Source organism: Neoarthrinium moseri (assembly GCF_022829205.1).
Source record: "Neoarthrinium moseri strain CBS 164.80 chromosome Unknown scaffold2_Wmoseri_CBS_16480, whole genome shotgun sequence".
Lineage (NCBI taxonomy): Eukaryota > Fungi > Ascomycota > Sordariomycetes > Amphisphaeriales > Apiosporaceae > Neoarthrinium > Neoarthrinium moseri.
Window position 1 is genome coordinate 62,118 of NW_026055116.1, and position 12,911 is coordinate 75,028.

General features: G+C 52.9%; 4 protein-coding genes across 4 annotated transcripts; 2 read left to right on the plus strand and 2 right to left on the minus strand.

The window, feature by feature from the left end:
• Nucleotides 1-618: 618 nt before the first annotated feature.
• JN550_000759 (uncharacterized protein) lies at nucleotides 619-6,325 on the plus strand (the record flags this gene model as incomplete). Its single annotated transcript, XM_049319458.1, has 3 exons — nucleotides 619-1,138; nucleotides 1,197-6,160; nucleotides 6,215-6,325. The coding sequence occupies 3 exons, from the start codon at nucleotides 619-621 to the stop codon at nucleotides 6,323-6,325; spliced, it is 5,595 nt and encodes a 1,864-aa protein (XP_049176665.1).
• A 1,302-nt stretch (nucleotides 6,326-7,627) lies between these two features.
• On the plus strand, nucleotides 7,628-9,295 carry JN550_000760 (uncharacterized protein; the record flags this gene model as incomplete). The annotated part of the gene is made up of 3 exons (XM_049319469.1): nucleotides 7,628-7,926; nucleotides 7,984-8,646; nucleotides 8,707-9,295. 3 exons carry the CDS (start codon nucleotides 7,628-7,630, stop codon nucleotides 9,293-9,295), a joined length of 1,551 nt encoding a protein of 516 aa, XP_049176666.1.
• Nucleotides 9,296-9,697: 402 nt separating this feature from the next.
• On the minus strand, nucleotides 9,698-11,623 carry JN550_000761 (uncharacterized protein; the record flags this gene model as incomplete). The annotated part of the gene is made up of 1 exon (XM_049319480.1): nucleotides 9,698-11,623. One exon carries the CDS (start codon nucleotides 11,621-11,623, stop codon nucleotides 9,698-9,700), a length of 1,926 nt encoding a protein of 641 aa, XP_049176667.1.
• A 118-nt stretch (nucleotides 11,624-11,741) lies between these two features.
• Nucleotides 11,742-12,443, minus strand: JN550_000762 (uncharacterized protein; the record flags this gene model as incomplete). Its single annotated transcript, XM_049319491.1, has 1 exon — nucleotides 11,742-12,443. One exon carries the CDS (start codon nucleotides 12,441-12,443, stop codon nucleotides 11,742-11,744), a length of 702 nt encoding a protein of 233 aa, XP_049176668.1.
• Nucleotides 12,444-12,911: the final 468 nt, after the last annotated feature.

A 12,911-nucleotide genomic window follows, 5' to 3' on the forward strand; every position in this document is an offset into this window, starting at 1 on the left:
ACCTGCATGATGGCCTGGGTGGGTGCGAGACAAGCAGCGAGTGTTAACGAGCCTCGAGCCGGCCAATTTTCTTGCGGTTCAACATTTGGGAACTGAAAATCTTCCATAGCTGCGTCGAATCCCAGGTCCAAGGTCCAACTCCGTGGAAGCTGCATTCATCTCAAGCCAAACCTTCCTGAGGTCTGCCTTTGATCCATCTGTCAACAGTGAGGTGCTCTGGGGAAGGCATCGCTCTGTCTGTAATGTGAGTAGCAAGATGCAAGATACAAGAGACTCCCCCCCTACCCAGTCCTACCGCTCTGCCCTTCCACCCGTTCCGTCCCTGTCCTCTCCCCATACCACTTCCCCTTGCTACCTACCTACCACCGATTGCTCGGGCGTAAGCTGGCCATTGAGCTCTGGGCTAATCCTTCCGCCTATAGAATTTTTTTTCTTCGTTCACGGCGGTCACGACGAGACATCATTTCGACCTCCACGAGATCTGTCGCCCAGTCGTTTTTGTCCCACTAGAGAAGATACCCCCGTGGAGCGATTCACAAAGAGCATTCGCTCTCCCGTACGAAATCCTCGCCCTTTTCCTCCACCCTCCACAATCACTGCCTCGATCGTACGCCCACCATGCGTCCTGAAGTCGAGCAAGAGCTTGCCCACACTCTCCTCGTGGAGCTGCTCGCATACCAGTTCGCCTCCCCCGTGAGATGGATTGAAACACAAGATGTCTTCCTCGCCGAGAAGACGGCCGAGCGGATCGTGGAAATCGGTCCCGCAGACACACTGGGTGTGATGGCAAAGCGCACCCTGGCCTCCAAGTACGAAGCTTACGACGCCGCAAAATCCGTACAGCGCCAGATTCTTTGCTACAACAAGGACGCAAAAGAGATCTACTACGATGTAGATCCAGTCGAAGAAGAGCCAGAGCCTGCAGCTGCACCCGCTGAGAGCTCGAGCTCAGCTCCCGCCGCTGCTGCCGCGCCTGCTGCTGCTGCTGCTCCCGCGGCGCCCAGTGCTGGACCCGCTGCAGCAGTACCAGATGCGCCAGTTCAAGCTATGGACATCGTGAGGGCGTTGATTGCACAGAAGCTGAAGAAGCCTTTCCTGGAAATCCCCCTCAGCAAAGCCATCAAAGATTTGGTCGGAGGTGAGTAGACCTGCAGTCGGCTACAAAACTCGATCCTGGGAGCTAAACTATCAAATAGGCAAATCTACTCTCCAGAATGAGATTCTCGGTGACCTAGGAAAAGAGTTCGGCTCAACTCCTGAGAAGCCCGAGGACACGCCACTTGACGAGCTTGGTGCTGTCATGCAAGCCACATTCAACGGCCAGCTCGGAAAGCAGTCACAGGCCTTGATTGCGCGTTTGGTGTCTTCAAAGATGCCTGGTGGCTTCAACATCACAGCAGCCCGCAAATACCTCGAGACGAGGTGGGGTCTTGGTCCTGGCCGCCAGGATGGAGCACTTCTGCTGGCCATTACCATGGAACCACCTGCCAGACTGGGAGCTGAGAACGACGCCAAGGCCTTCCTTGATGACGTTTCCCAGAAGTATGCCACCAACGCCGGTATCAGCTTGTCCACTGCTGCAGCCGCTGGCCCAGCTGCTGGTGGCGGTGGTGGTATGATGATGGACCCTGCTGCCATTGATGCTCTGACCAAGGACCAACGTGCACTGTTCAAGCAGCAACTGGAGCTGCTCGCCAGATATCTCAAGATGGATCTTCGTGCTGGTGACAAGGCCGCCCAAGCTTCTCAGAAGTCACAAAACATCCTCCAAGCCCAACTGGACCTCTGGGCAGCCGAGCACGGCGACTTCTATGCCTCTGGCATTGAACCTGTTTTCAGCCCACTGAAGGCCCGAACATACGACTCGTCCTGGAATTGGGCACGACAAGACGCGCTCAGTATGTACTACGATGTCATTTTCGGAAGACTCCAGGTCGTCGATCGTGAGATTGTCAGCCAATGTATTCGAATCATGACCAAGTCGAACCCTCTGCTCCTGGAATTCATGCAGTACCACATTGACAACTGCCCGACCGAGCGGGGTGAGACATACAAGTTGGCAAAGGAGCTTGGTATGCAGTTGATCGAGAACTGCAAAGAAGTTCTCAACGTCGCACCAGCCTACAAGGACGTCGCCGTGCCCACTGGCCCTCACACTACCGTCGACAACCAGGGCAACATCAAGTACGAGGAAGCTCCCAGACAGAGCTGCCGTAAGCTTGAGCACTATGTCAAGCAAATGGCCGAGGGTGGTAAGATCACTGAGTATGGTAACCGTACCAAGGTGAACAACGATCTTGCCCGCCTCGTGAAGCTGATCCGGGCTCAACAAACCATGCCCAAGACTGCTCAGGCTGAGCTCAAGAACATCTCCCAGGGCGTCCGCCAGTCCTTGGCTATGAATGAGAACTCGATTCTTCCCAAGGAGAACGGCAAGTCCGGGTTGGTCAAGAAGAGTGCCTTGAAGTCGGGTTCTGTACCAGCCAAGCAAGGAAAGACCGAGGCCATGCCATTCTTGCACCTGAAGAGCTACGATGAACTTACCGGTTGGGCTTACGACAAGAAGCTCTCCAAGGTCTACCTTGACTGTTTGGAGGAGGCTGCTAGAGATGGTATCACCTACGAGGGCAAGTACGTACTGATGACTGGTGCTGGCGCTGGCTCGATCGGAGCCGAGGTCCTCCAGGGCCTGATCAGCGGTGGTGCCAAGGTCTTGGTTACGACCAGCCGTTTCTCTCGTGAGGTCACCGAGTACTACCAGGCAATGTATGCCAAGTACGGCGCCCGTGGGTCCCAGCTTGTGGTTGTTCCTTTCAACCAAGGTAGCAAGCAGGATGTCGAGGCTCTCGTCGACTACATCTACGATGCCAAGAAGGGTCTCGGCTGGGATCTCGACTATATTGTCCCCTTCGCCGCCATTTCTGAGCAAGGTCGCCAGATCGACGGCATTGACTCCAAGTCGGAGCTGGCCCATCGTATCATGTTGACCAACCTGCTCCGTCTTCTCGGCTGCGTGAAGACTCAGAAGTTCGAGCGTGGCTTCGAGACTCGTCCCGCCCAGGTCGTACTACCCCTTTCACCAAACCATGGTACTTTCGGTAGCGACGGTCTATACTCAGAGTCTAAGCTTGGTCTTGAGACCCTCTTCAACCGCTGGCGATCGGAGGACTGGGGCAACTACCTCACCATTTGCGGTGCCGTCATCGGATGGACTCGTGGTACTGGCCTCATGTCTGGAAACAACATCGTCGCCGAGAGCGTTGAGCAAGAAGGTGCTCGCACCTTCTCCCAGCAGGAGATGGCTTTCAACTTGCTTGGACTTATGTCGCCGGACATCGTCGATCTTTGCCAGAGCCAGCCCGTCTTTGCTGATCTCAACGGTGGTCTTCAGTTCATCAAGAAGCTCAACAAGTTGATGGGCAAGGAACGTGCGAACATCACCAACACCAGTGAGGTTCGTCGTGCTGTGACCAAGGAGACTGCGATCGAGAACAAGGTCGTCAACGGCGAGGAAACTGAGTCTCTGTACAAGAGGAAGCTGATCGAACCCCGTGCAAACATCAAGTTCGATTTCCCCACTCTCCCCAGCTGGAAACAAGAAATTGAGCCTCTTAACGACAACTTGAAGGGCATGGTAGACCTCGAGAAGGTGGTTGTTATCACTGGTTTCGCCGAGGTTGGCCCATGGGGTAACTCTCGAACCCGTTGGGAGATGGAGGCGCACGGTGAATTCTCGCTGGAAGGCTGCGTTGAGATGGCCTGGATCATGGGCCTTATCAAGAACCACAACGGACCCATTAAGGGACAGCCCTACTCCGGCTGGGTCGATGCCAAGTCTGGCGAGCCTGTCGACGACAAGGACATCAAGGCTAAGTATGAGAAGCACATTCTTGAACACTCTGGTATTCGCCTGATTGAGCCCGAGTTGTTCGATGGGTACGATCCCAACAACAAGCAACTGCTACACGAGGTTGTCATCGAGGAAGACCTCGAGCCTTTCGAGACCTCCAAGGAGACTGCCGAGGAATTCAAGCGTGAGCATGGTGACAAGGCTGAGATCTTCGAGATCCCTGACAGTGGCGAATACACCGTGCGCATGAGGAAGGGTGCATCGCTCTGGATCCCCAAGGCCCTCAGATTTGACCGTCTCGTTGCGGGTCAGATTCCTACCGGTTGGGGTGCCAAGAAATACGGTGTTCCTGAGGATATCATTTCCCAGGTTGATCCGGTCACCCTGTTCGTGTTGGTGTCTGTTGCTGAAGCCCTCCTTTCTTCTGGTATCACCGACCCTTACGAGTTTTACAAGTACGTTCACGTCTCGGAGGTCGGTAACTGTATCGGTTCCGGTATGGGTGGTGCAGGTGCTCTCCGTGGCATGCACCGTGATCGATTCTTGGACAAGCCGGTTCAGAACGATATCCTTCAAGAGTCTTTCATCAACACCATGGCTGCTTGGGTGAACATGCTGCTCCTCTCCTCTTCTGGCCCCATCAAGACGCCAGTCGGTGCTTGCGCCACAGCTGTTGAGTCGGTTGATATCGGTTACGAGACCATCATGGAGGGCAAGGCCCGTGTCTGCCTTGTCGGAGGTTTTGATGACTTCGGAGAGGAAGGCTCTTACGAGTTCGCCAACATGAAGGCCACTAGCAACGCAGTTGACGAGTTTGCCCACGGTCGCACACCCAAGGAGATGTCGCGACCCACCACCACCACTCGTAACGGTTTCATGGAGTCCCAGGGTTCTGGTATCCAGATCATCATGACAGCCAAGCTTGCCCTTGACATGGGTGTTCCCATCTACGGTATCCTGGCCCTCACTACCACGGCCAGTGACAAGATCGGCCGCTCGGTCCCTGCACCTGGCCAGGGTGTCTTGACCACTGCTCGTGAGACCCCTAGCAAGTTCCCCTCGCCGCTCCTCGACATGAAGTACCGCCGCCGCCAGATTGAGCTTCGCAAGAAGCAGATCAGGAACTGGAAGGAATCCGAGTTGGAGTACCTGTATGAGGAGATTAACGCCATGAAGGCCCAGGGCCAAGGCTTCGACGAGAAGGAATACACCCAGGACCGTGTGGCCCACGTCGAGAAGGAAGCCGAACGTCAAGAGAAGGAGGCTCTCCGAAGCTTCGGCAACAACTTCTGGAAGCAAGACACCTCGATCGCCCCTCTGCGTGGTGCCTTGGCCACATGGGGCCTCACCATTGACGACCTTGGCGTTGCCTCATTCCACGGTACATCCACGAAGGCCAACGACAAGAACGAATCATCCGTCATCTGCCAGCAACTGCGTCACCTCGGCCGCACGAAGGGTAATGCCGTTCTGGGTATCTTCCAGAAATACCTCACTGGCCACCCCAAGGGTGCTGCTGGTGCCTGGATGTTGAACGGCTGCCTGCAAGTCCTCAACACCGGTTTGGTCCCAGGCAACCGGAATGCAGACAACGTCGACTCGATCATGGAGCAATTCGACCTCATCGTCTACCCCAGCCGCAGCATCCAAACCGATGGTGTCAAGGCTTTCTCTGTCACCTCGTTCGGTTTCGGACAGAAGGGCGCTCAAGCTATTGGTATTCACCCGAAGTACCTGTACGCCACCCTTGATGAGGATACCTTCAACGCATACGCCGCGAAGGTCGCTTCCCGCCAGAAGAAGTCGTACCGCTACTTCCATAACGGTCTGATCAACAACGCCTTGTTCCAGGCCAAGCCCAGCTCGCCTTACACCGACGAGCAGCTGAGCTCAGTCTTGCTGAACCCGGAAGCCCGTGTATGTGAGGACAAGAAGTCAGCTGGTCTCACTTACCCTGCCGATTTCGCCAAGCGGGCTGCTGCCTCTCAAGCAGCTAAGGCCAAGAGCACCAAGGAGACAATCGAGGCTCTCGCACGCAGTCTGGAGACCACCAAGAACCACAAGGTCGGCGTCGACGTGGAGGACATTGCCGCCATCAACATCGAAAACGACAATTTCGTCGAGCGCAACTTTACCGAGCGTGAGATCACATACTGTCGTAAGATGCCCAGCCCTCAGAGCTCGTTTGCTGGTCGCTGGAGTGCGAAGGAAGCCGTCTTCAAGAGTCTCGGTGTTAAGAGCAGAGGCGGAGGTGCTGCGCTGAAGGACATCGAGGTCCTTCCTGATGAGCACGGTGCCCCAATTGTAACAGTAAGAAACCAAGCCGTCCTTTCTAGCATATCACTCTTTGCTAACGACATCTAGCTTCACGGTGACGCTGCCGATGCCGCAAAGCAGGCTGGTGTCAAGGAGATCAGTGTATCCATCTCACACTCAGAGGCGCAGTCGATCGCCATCGCTGTGTCGAGGTTCTAAACACCGCCAATGCATGTTTCCTGTATATAATAATGTTCAACAAGGGTGTCTTCCAGCGTGGATTCTATCCTGGTTCCGCTTCGGGTGTCTGATGCATTTCTAGCAAGATTTTGATAAATAGAGGGCGGTGGGAGCTGGTTCATTAGAGTTAGGACTGAAGATAGTTTACGGGCAAATGAGACAAGTGAGATAGTCACTTCTAGAACTGACGGCAAGCTGCCATTACCATTACATAGGGTGGCGCTGCCGCAATTCAGATTGTACGTCCCAAAGAAAATTCAATGAAGTCTCAGATGAGTGCATGGCTTTTATTAGAGAAAAAAAATTACCACACCAGATCTCCCTCGGTATGACTTTGAGCATGTGAAAGGGCAAGAAGACCCACTACCCGCTCGTATGACCCCTTTCGGCCATGGCTCCGCAGCCAGACCATGCTTGCAACGCCGACAAGCTTCGAATGGGGAATCATTTAAGCATAATTTGTGTGAATGGGATCGTCCCAGGACTTTTCGGCACGAACTGGTGGGTAGGTTCCCGAGCTTGAGATGCCGGTTGACGGTAACCCCTGCCCTCTTTTGATCTAGTAAAGATCGGACATATGCAGGTTGGGGTGCTGGCTTGACTTGATCGACGCCCAAGTAAACCTTACCCCGGGTCTCTCACTTGCCGCGTACCCAATCGACTGGGCCAGTAAGAGAAGTCATTTACTCAAGCCATTGCGCGAGTTAGGATGGGCCGTTTCGGAAGACCATTAGGCACCCAAGCTTCAATCTTCATCATCGGTAATTGGTAGTATATACTGTTATCAGAATGGGGGTGCGTATTGCACGAAATTTTGCTACGAAAGGGCATTCGAGGTATTCAACGTAGGAATCAACCTCAATAGTCAATTATCTCGGTCCTTCATCTGAAGAACCTTTGACAATGCCAACGCATAGTATGTCAGAGCCATAGTTCTCGGGTTGCATGGCCTCGATTCTCAAGGCTCACAAGGCACGTTGGTGTCCGTTTCACCGCCAAATCGTTGGTTCTAAGGCATGAGGCATCGGCGGCGTGCGACACATTGATGTCAAATGCTTTTCTCTTCTCACGGCACGATAGCCGAGATGTTGGGCGAGCCAAGACTTAACGGCTCACACGGCTCCACTACTACAGGGTAACTACAGGTTGACAATGACTGAAGGATCGAAGCATGGCTTGGCACATGGGCAAACAGGAGCACATAAACAACCCTCTCTGCAATTATTGAGCCCGGAAGTCATATCGATAGCTGTGAGCACATCAGGACCCGCGCCTCGGAAAATGGCAGGCGGAATAGTAACAACAGTGTTTAGTCCTAATCCAACATGCGTGGCCTCGTCCAACATCTGGCTTTCGACTGCGACTTGCATCACCTTGCCATACTCGAAGTCGCAAGAAGGCCCATGTACGTACACTTTACAGGGCGAGAGGCGGAAGACTTCGGCGACAGACGAGAATTGCTTCGCAACCTATCCATCTACAGTCGCATACAGTGATTGCCCAGAGAGCTATACGGTTGCCTCCGTCCAGACATACCGTAGTCAATTTTACAACGAAGTGTGGTCCTATTGCTGCCCAGAGTGAGTTGCTAGTCCATCCCAACGCATATGAATATGCGCTAACCACTACTGTCAAAGAGCATACTCTTACGAATGGGACTTCGATGCTATCACTACGCAATTCAACGATGAAAAGATCTCTGTGACATTGCGCGACCAGCCAGGGTGTAAAGCAACTTCAGTCGAGGTTCTTCGATCGCAGGTCGTGACCGTCACGGTTGCGACAGAGCCAGAGATTACCGTTGCCACCACGGACTGGGCAGAGGATGGGGTTCTCTTCGCCGAGGCGGTGACGATCAGGGGAATGGTATATTCAACACCGACGCAATCAACATGCTGGGGCAACAACTGCCCGCTTAGCTATGAACCCTCTCCGACCTTCCCCAGTACTATCACACCGACGCCTACTGTGCAGTTTACTGCACCAGCTGGGTGCCTGGATCCCGGCAATCTGTGGGTTGTGACGACGAGTTGCTACATAACATCGCCCCAGGTATACGGGCCCGCATCTACTCCGGATTGGCTGCAGTGCACTATAACCAACTTTGGAGCGCCCGCATGGTCGTCTGATTCGTGCTACCTGCCGGGATATCCGGCGCCCCAGACTGACGGCTCGTATTATGGAGGGTGTCCCGCCGGCTACACTGGAGTTGTCACCAATTCCGGTCCGGGATATAATTCGTACAGGCATAACGTCGGATACTTCGACATATCATACTACTCGACCACGTGCTGTCCTACGTAAGTCCTTCTCCGTACTTAAATAGAGCGCATGCTTCGACCTACTAATATGCGGACCAGGGAGTATGGTTTTGTCACAGCCCCATCGGATGCCGGTCGGACGATAACCACGACGCGCGACGGCAGGGCGTACGGGGTTTTCGTGTATCCCATGCCCGGCTGCTACGCGACTTCCGTCAAGGCGCTCTCCGGCAAGGAGCTGTCGATGCGGACAACGTCGAACAACATGGCCTGGGACAAGCGCCAGGAAGGCGGTGCGGAATTCCCCACGACCGCGACGTGGGACTACGAGCACGGGACGCTGTACGCGAGAATGGCGCAGGCTGGCTACACCGTCTTCATGGGCACGCACACGTGCTACGAGTCGTGCTCGACTTGGCTGACTTACTACTATCCCGACGGGACCGGCGGGCCCACACCCTCGACTGCGGTGACAACGACGACCGAGTCTGATCAGCAGAGTTCAAACACGGGCGCGCCAGACACTTCTGGCAGAGGTGAAGGGGGCAGTGGTTCACCAAGTCCCTCGGATACTTCGCCTACCGCAGACACCGGAAGCTCAGCCGCATCATCGAATGCTCGGCCAGGCTGGAAGCATCACGTTGCGATGTTGTTCATGGCAGCTATGCTTATAGCGATCTTGCATTGATTTCATTAGCGTGATAAGATACAATCATGGACCAATGAGACACGATGTCATGTTTCGAGAGCTTTCACGCAGCTTGACTATTCTCACGATCGACATAGCACAGTCTGAGTGGGATCCCAACATTCAAGCTTATGCTGCTGTCTTTTTAAATTGTAGTGAAACTCACAAAGTACAGTTTCGATATGCATTAATGGCTCATTCAAACTGCTTTTGTGCAATTGTATTCCTTTAGCAATAATCGGTGCTGATTCTGAATGAAGCTACCCATATATGATGTCTTAGACTCAGCAAACATCTGGGTTTCCCTTACTTTCCCTTATTTTCCCTGAGCCTCTCCGACTGTCATCCATATAGAAGACGTAGCCCATCACACAGCTCTCGCATACAGATTCTAACAGGTCATTATTGTAGTTCCCAAATTGCATCGAGTACAGCTCCTACTCTTCGAATAACATTGCTACCACCTAATTGCTGCCCGAATGTTCGTATTCTTTCATCCTGTGGCATGTTTATGAAACTCGCAATCCCGGAGTACTGGCCATTCCCATTGTCATGCGAATGTTGGGCTTTCAAAGTTGCTAGTATGATCTGTGCAGCAAAAGCGTTCAGACCAGCGCGACGCAATAGCATTTCAGCCGTTGTTTCATCTGCCATGACGGCGCCATTGACTTTGCTCTCTTCGGTGTAGTACTTGACGATAAAGTGGGCAAGCCACTGTGACAGTGTATCCTTACCCCCGCCAACGTAGTAGAGCTGCGTTTCGGTATTCAAACCAGCAACAAATCCTGACAACTCGGAGAATGCTGCCTGCTCTGCTGCGTTCATCACCCGTGCTGATTCGTCTAATCGGTTTGCCTCGGACACCAGTACGATCAACCGCTCATATCGCAGAGAGATTTTCTCAATCCTATGTCGGATCGCTGCTTTGCCCTTGTGCCCCGGAAGTGGCTGTTGGATGGCTTGGATCAAGGTTGTGGTCAAGATGCCAGTCGACGGCGAAACTATGATGTCTGCTTCTGCAGCGAGAGGCGAGACGATGGGCGATCTTAAGACAGAGTTGCGATCCCAACCAACCATATTCCACCGTTCAAAATCTCGCTCGACCATACTCAGACCAGGTAATAATTTCTCAATCTGGTCGACGACACCGCGGTCAAGATTCAGTGCTGTGATGATGGTCGCATATTGTTTTCCGTATTTGAGAACTGGTAAAGGGGCACTCTTCGCGGTTTCTAGAGGCGATACAGAAGGGTTTTGCTTCTCCCTAGGGTCTTTTGGTCTCGATGGCGCGTTTGCTACATGCCCAGGCTGCTCGAACCTCCGTGTGGCGCTATTACTTGAAAAGAAGGAACTTGTCTCATTCTTTCGTTTCCTATAATTACGAAGCCCCACAAAATTTGAAAGCAGGGTAGACGACACTTGAGGGTCGTCGACTCCTACCAATAAAGGCTTCGAGTTGTCTATGATTGGCCTAGTCTTAGTAGTCTCGACGAGATCTACAGGTGATAAAGGCGAAGATAGTTGTGGATCGTCTGAAACGGTTTCAAGCATGTCGAGCTTGCGTTTCCTCACAAGTGAGTGAATGACATGGTTTGAGTCGATGTGGATTTGGCATGTCTCCAGCTCCTCATCATCAGTACCTTCTAGAATCGACAAGCCTGGCTTCTTCCATACGTAACACTCACTGGTTGGGACACTTTGGGGCTCGGGATAATGGAGAGACAATTGAGGCTCGTTGTCATAGTCGATAGCCTCTGTAAGCGAGATGTGTCCAAGCTTTGAAGGGAAAGGATTCCACCACATCTGCCGGTCCTCTAGAGGATTTCTGTGCCATTCTGGCACACTTATACTGTCGCACTCCGCGTGGATAAATCGAAAATGGCTTTGAGAATCGTTGTCATTCTGATCCCACGTAAGTTCAGGTAGATTGAAGTCCATCACGGGCACCGAGACTCGAGCGATTGTTGCTGTTGGCTCTATACGTTCCTGCTCAATTGCCCTGTTTGTGTCTACGGCAGTTTGCTGCATGAAACTAGCAAGATCATCGCTGAACAACGCATCGATATTGTCCTGAGAAACAGGTTCCGCGCTGACTTCGTCTTGGAAATGACAGGTTTCCATTGCTGTCCGTTGTAGGTCTAGCGTTGGGCTAGATGATGGGGTCCCTACAAACTCCAACGGCATCAAAGGTTCCTCAACTCGTCGCTGGTCTGGCTTTGACAATGGAGTTTCAAACAGTGTCAAGTCCACTATCGGAGACAGTTCGGGCGTTTTGAAGTGCGGCGATGAACAGCCGTCTGAAAGTAAAGCGGCGTGAGCCTCATTCATGTCGGCTTCAAGTAGTGTGCTGGGGTCAGAGGATAACGGAACTTGACAGATGTCTGGCTGTGGGACGAATAAATCAAGTGTTTTCATCGGTGTGAGCGGAGGAGTCAGTCTCTCTACCTTATGCCCCTGTCGATGTTGCGTTAGTAGACAGACCCGCGTAACATTCAGAAGGATAGCAACATGCCCTCTGCGCTGCAATCTCGTCCAGGATCACTGCATTGGTCTCGGTATCCGTCCATGAACTCTGTATGGTCGACCTCAAACATTCCAGTGTTTCTTTGGAAATCGAAATTCGGTCCTTGCTGATAACTGCCAGCAAGTCTTCGCGATACAGATATGCAAATGTAGGGAATTCCAAGGATTCATCTTGAGACGAATCAAGGGGCTCCGCAGGCACGGCACCATCGGGAACCCACGCTTTCTGCGTTGTTTGGATTTGGTTTTCAAGTTTTCTGCAATCGAATTCGTGGTCCGTCCGCAACAGGGGTGGTTCTAGCTTCGGAGGACACCTTGATGGGGTGCTGGGTCTGCCTTGAAGATTAGATTCCTCAGCAACTCTGCCCATAGTCTGGTTGAGCAGCTGTGCTGCTGTCTTCGTCAAGGTGGGACGTTCATTGAAGTAGACAACAGGTATATTCAAAGGGTGTAAAGAGTCGTCGTCTGCCGAGAAATCATAGCTGTCGTGACTCGGTAACGTCAACAAGGATAACGGGTCGATCTCGAAGTCGGAAGACAGTCCGTTCCCCCGTGCATACTCGTGAGCTGGAAGCTCGCGATATCCCTGACAAGGGACAGGGACGCTTTTCTCCGTCTCAACCATGATGCATCTGTTACTGATGTCGATCGTAAACGTTGCTCGCTTAACATGCCGAAGAGCCCGAACTAGAATGCGAGGCTCGCGCCAGCTTCCCCCGGATCAGCGACATTGTGAGACAACGGCATTTCAGATTCTACTATTCTTCACCCAAAGGAGATTGGGTGCCTGGGGGTTTTTGCCCATACAGACGAATGCACAGACCTCACGTTAAAATCCCATCCTCTCGTGGTTGACTTGCGCTTTCCAGTCTCATCTGCAGCGCCCTTTCCATCATTCCACACCTGCGTGCGTAGTCGATAATGTGCATCGTGGTTTCCGAAACCAAGGGAAGTTGTAGCAATCCGGTATCATGCTTGAGCAATGCCCGCGCATCCCTCTGCTTCTGGCTGCTCTGAACAAGAAAGTGGCTACAGGCATTGCACCTGAGTGTCACTCTTCAGGGCAATAGACTACGATTGGACTCTGCAAGAG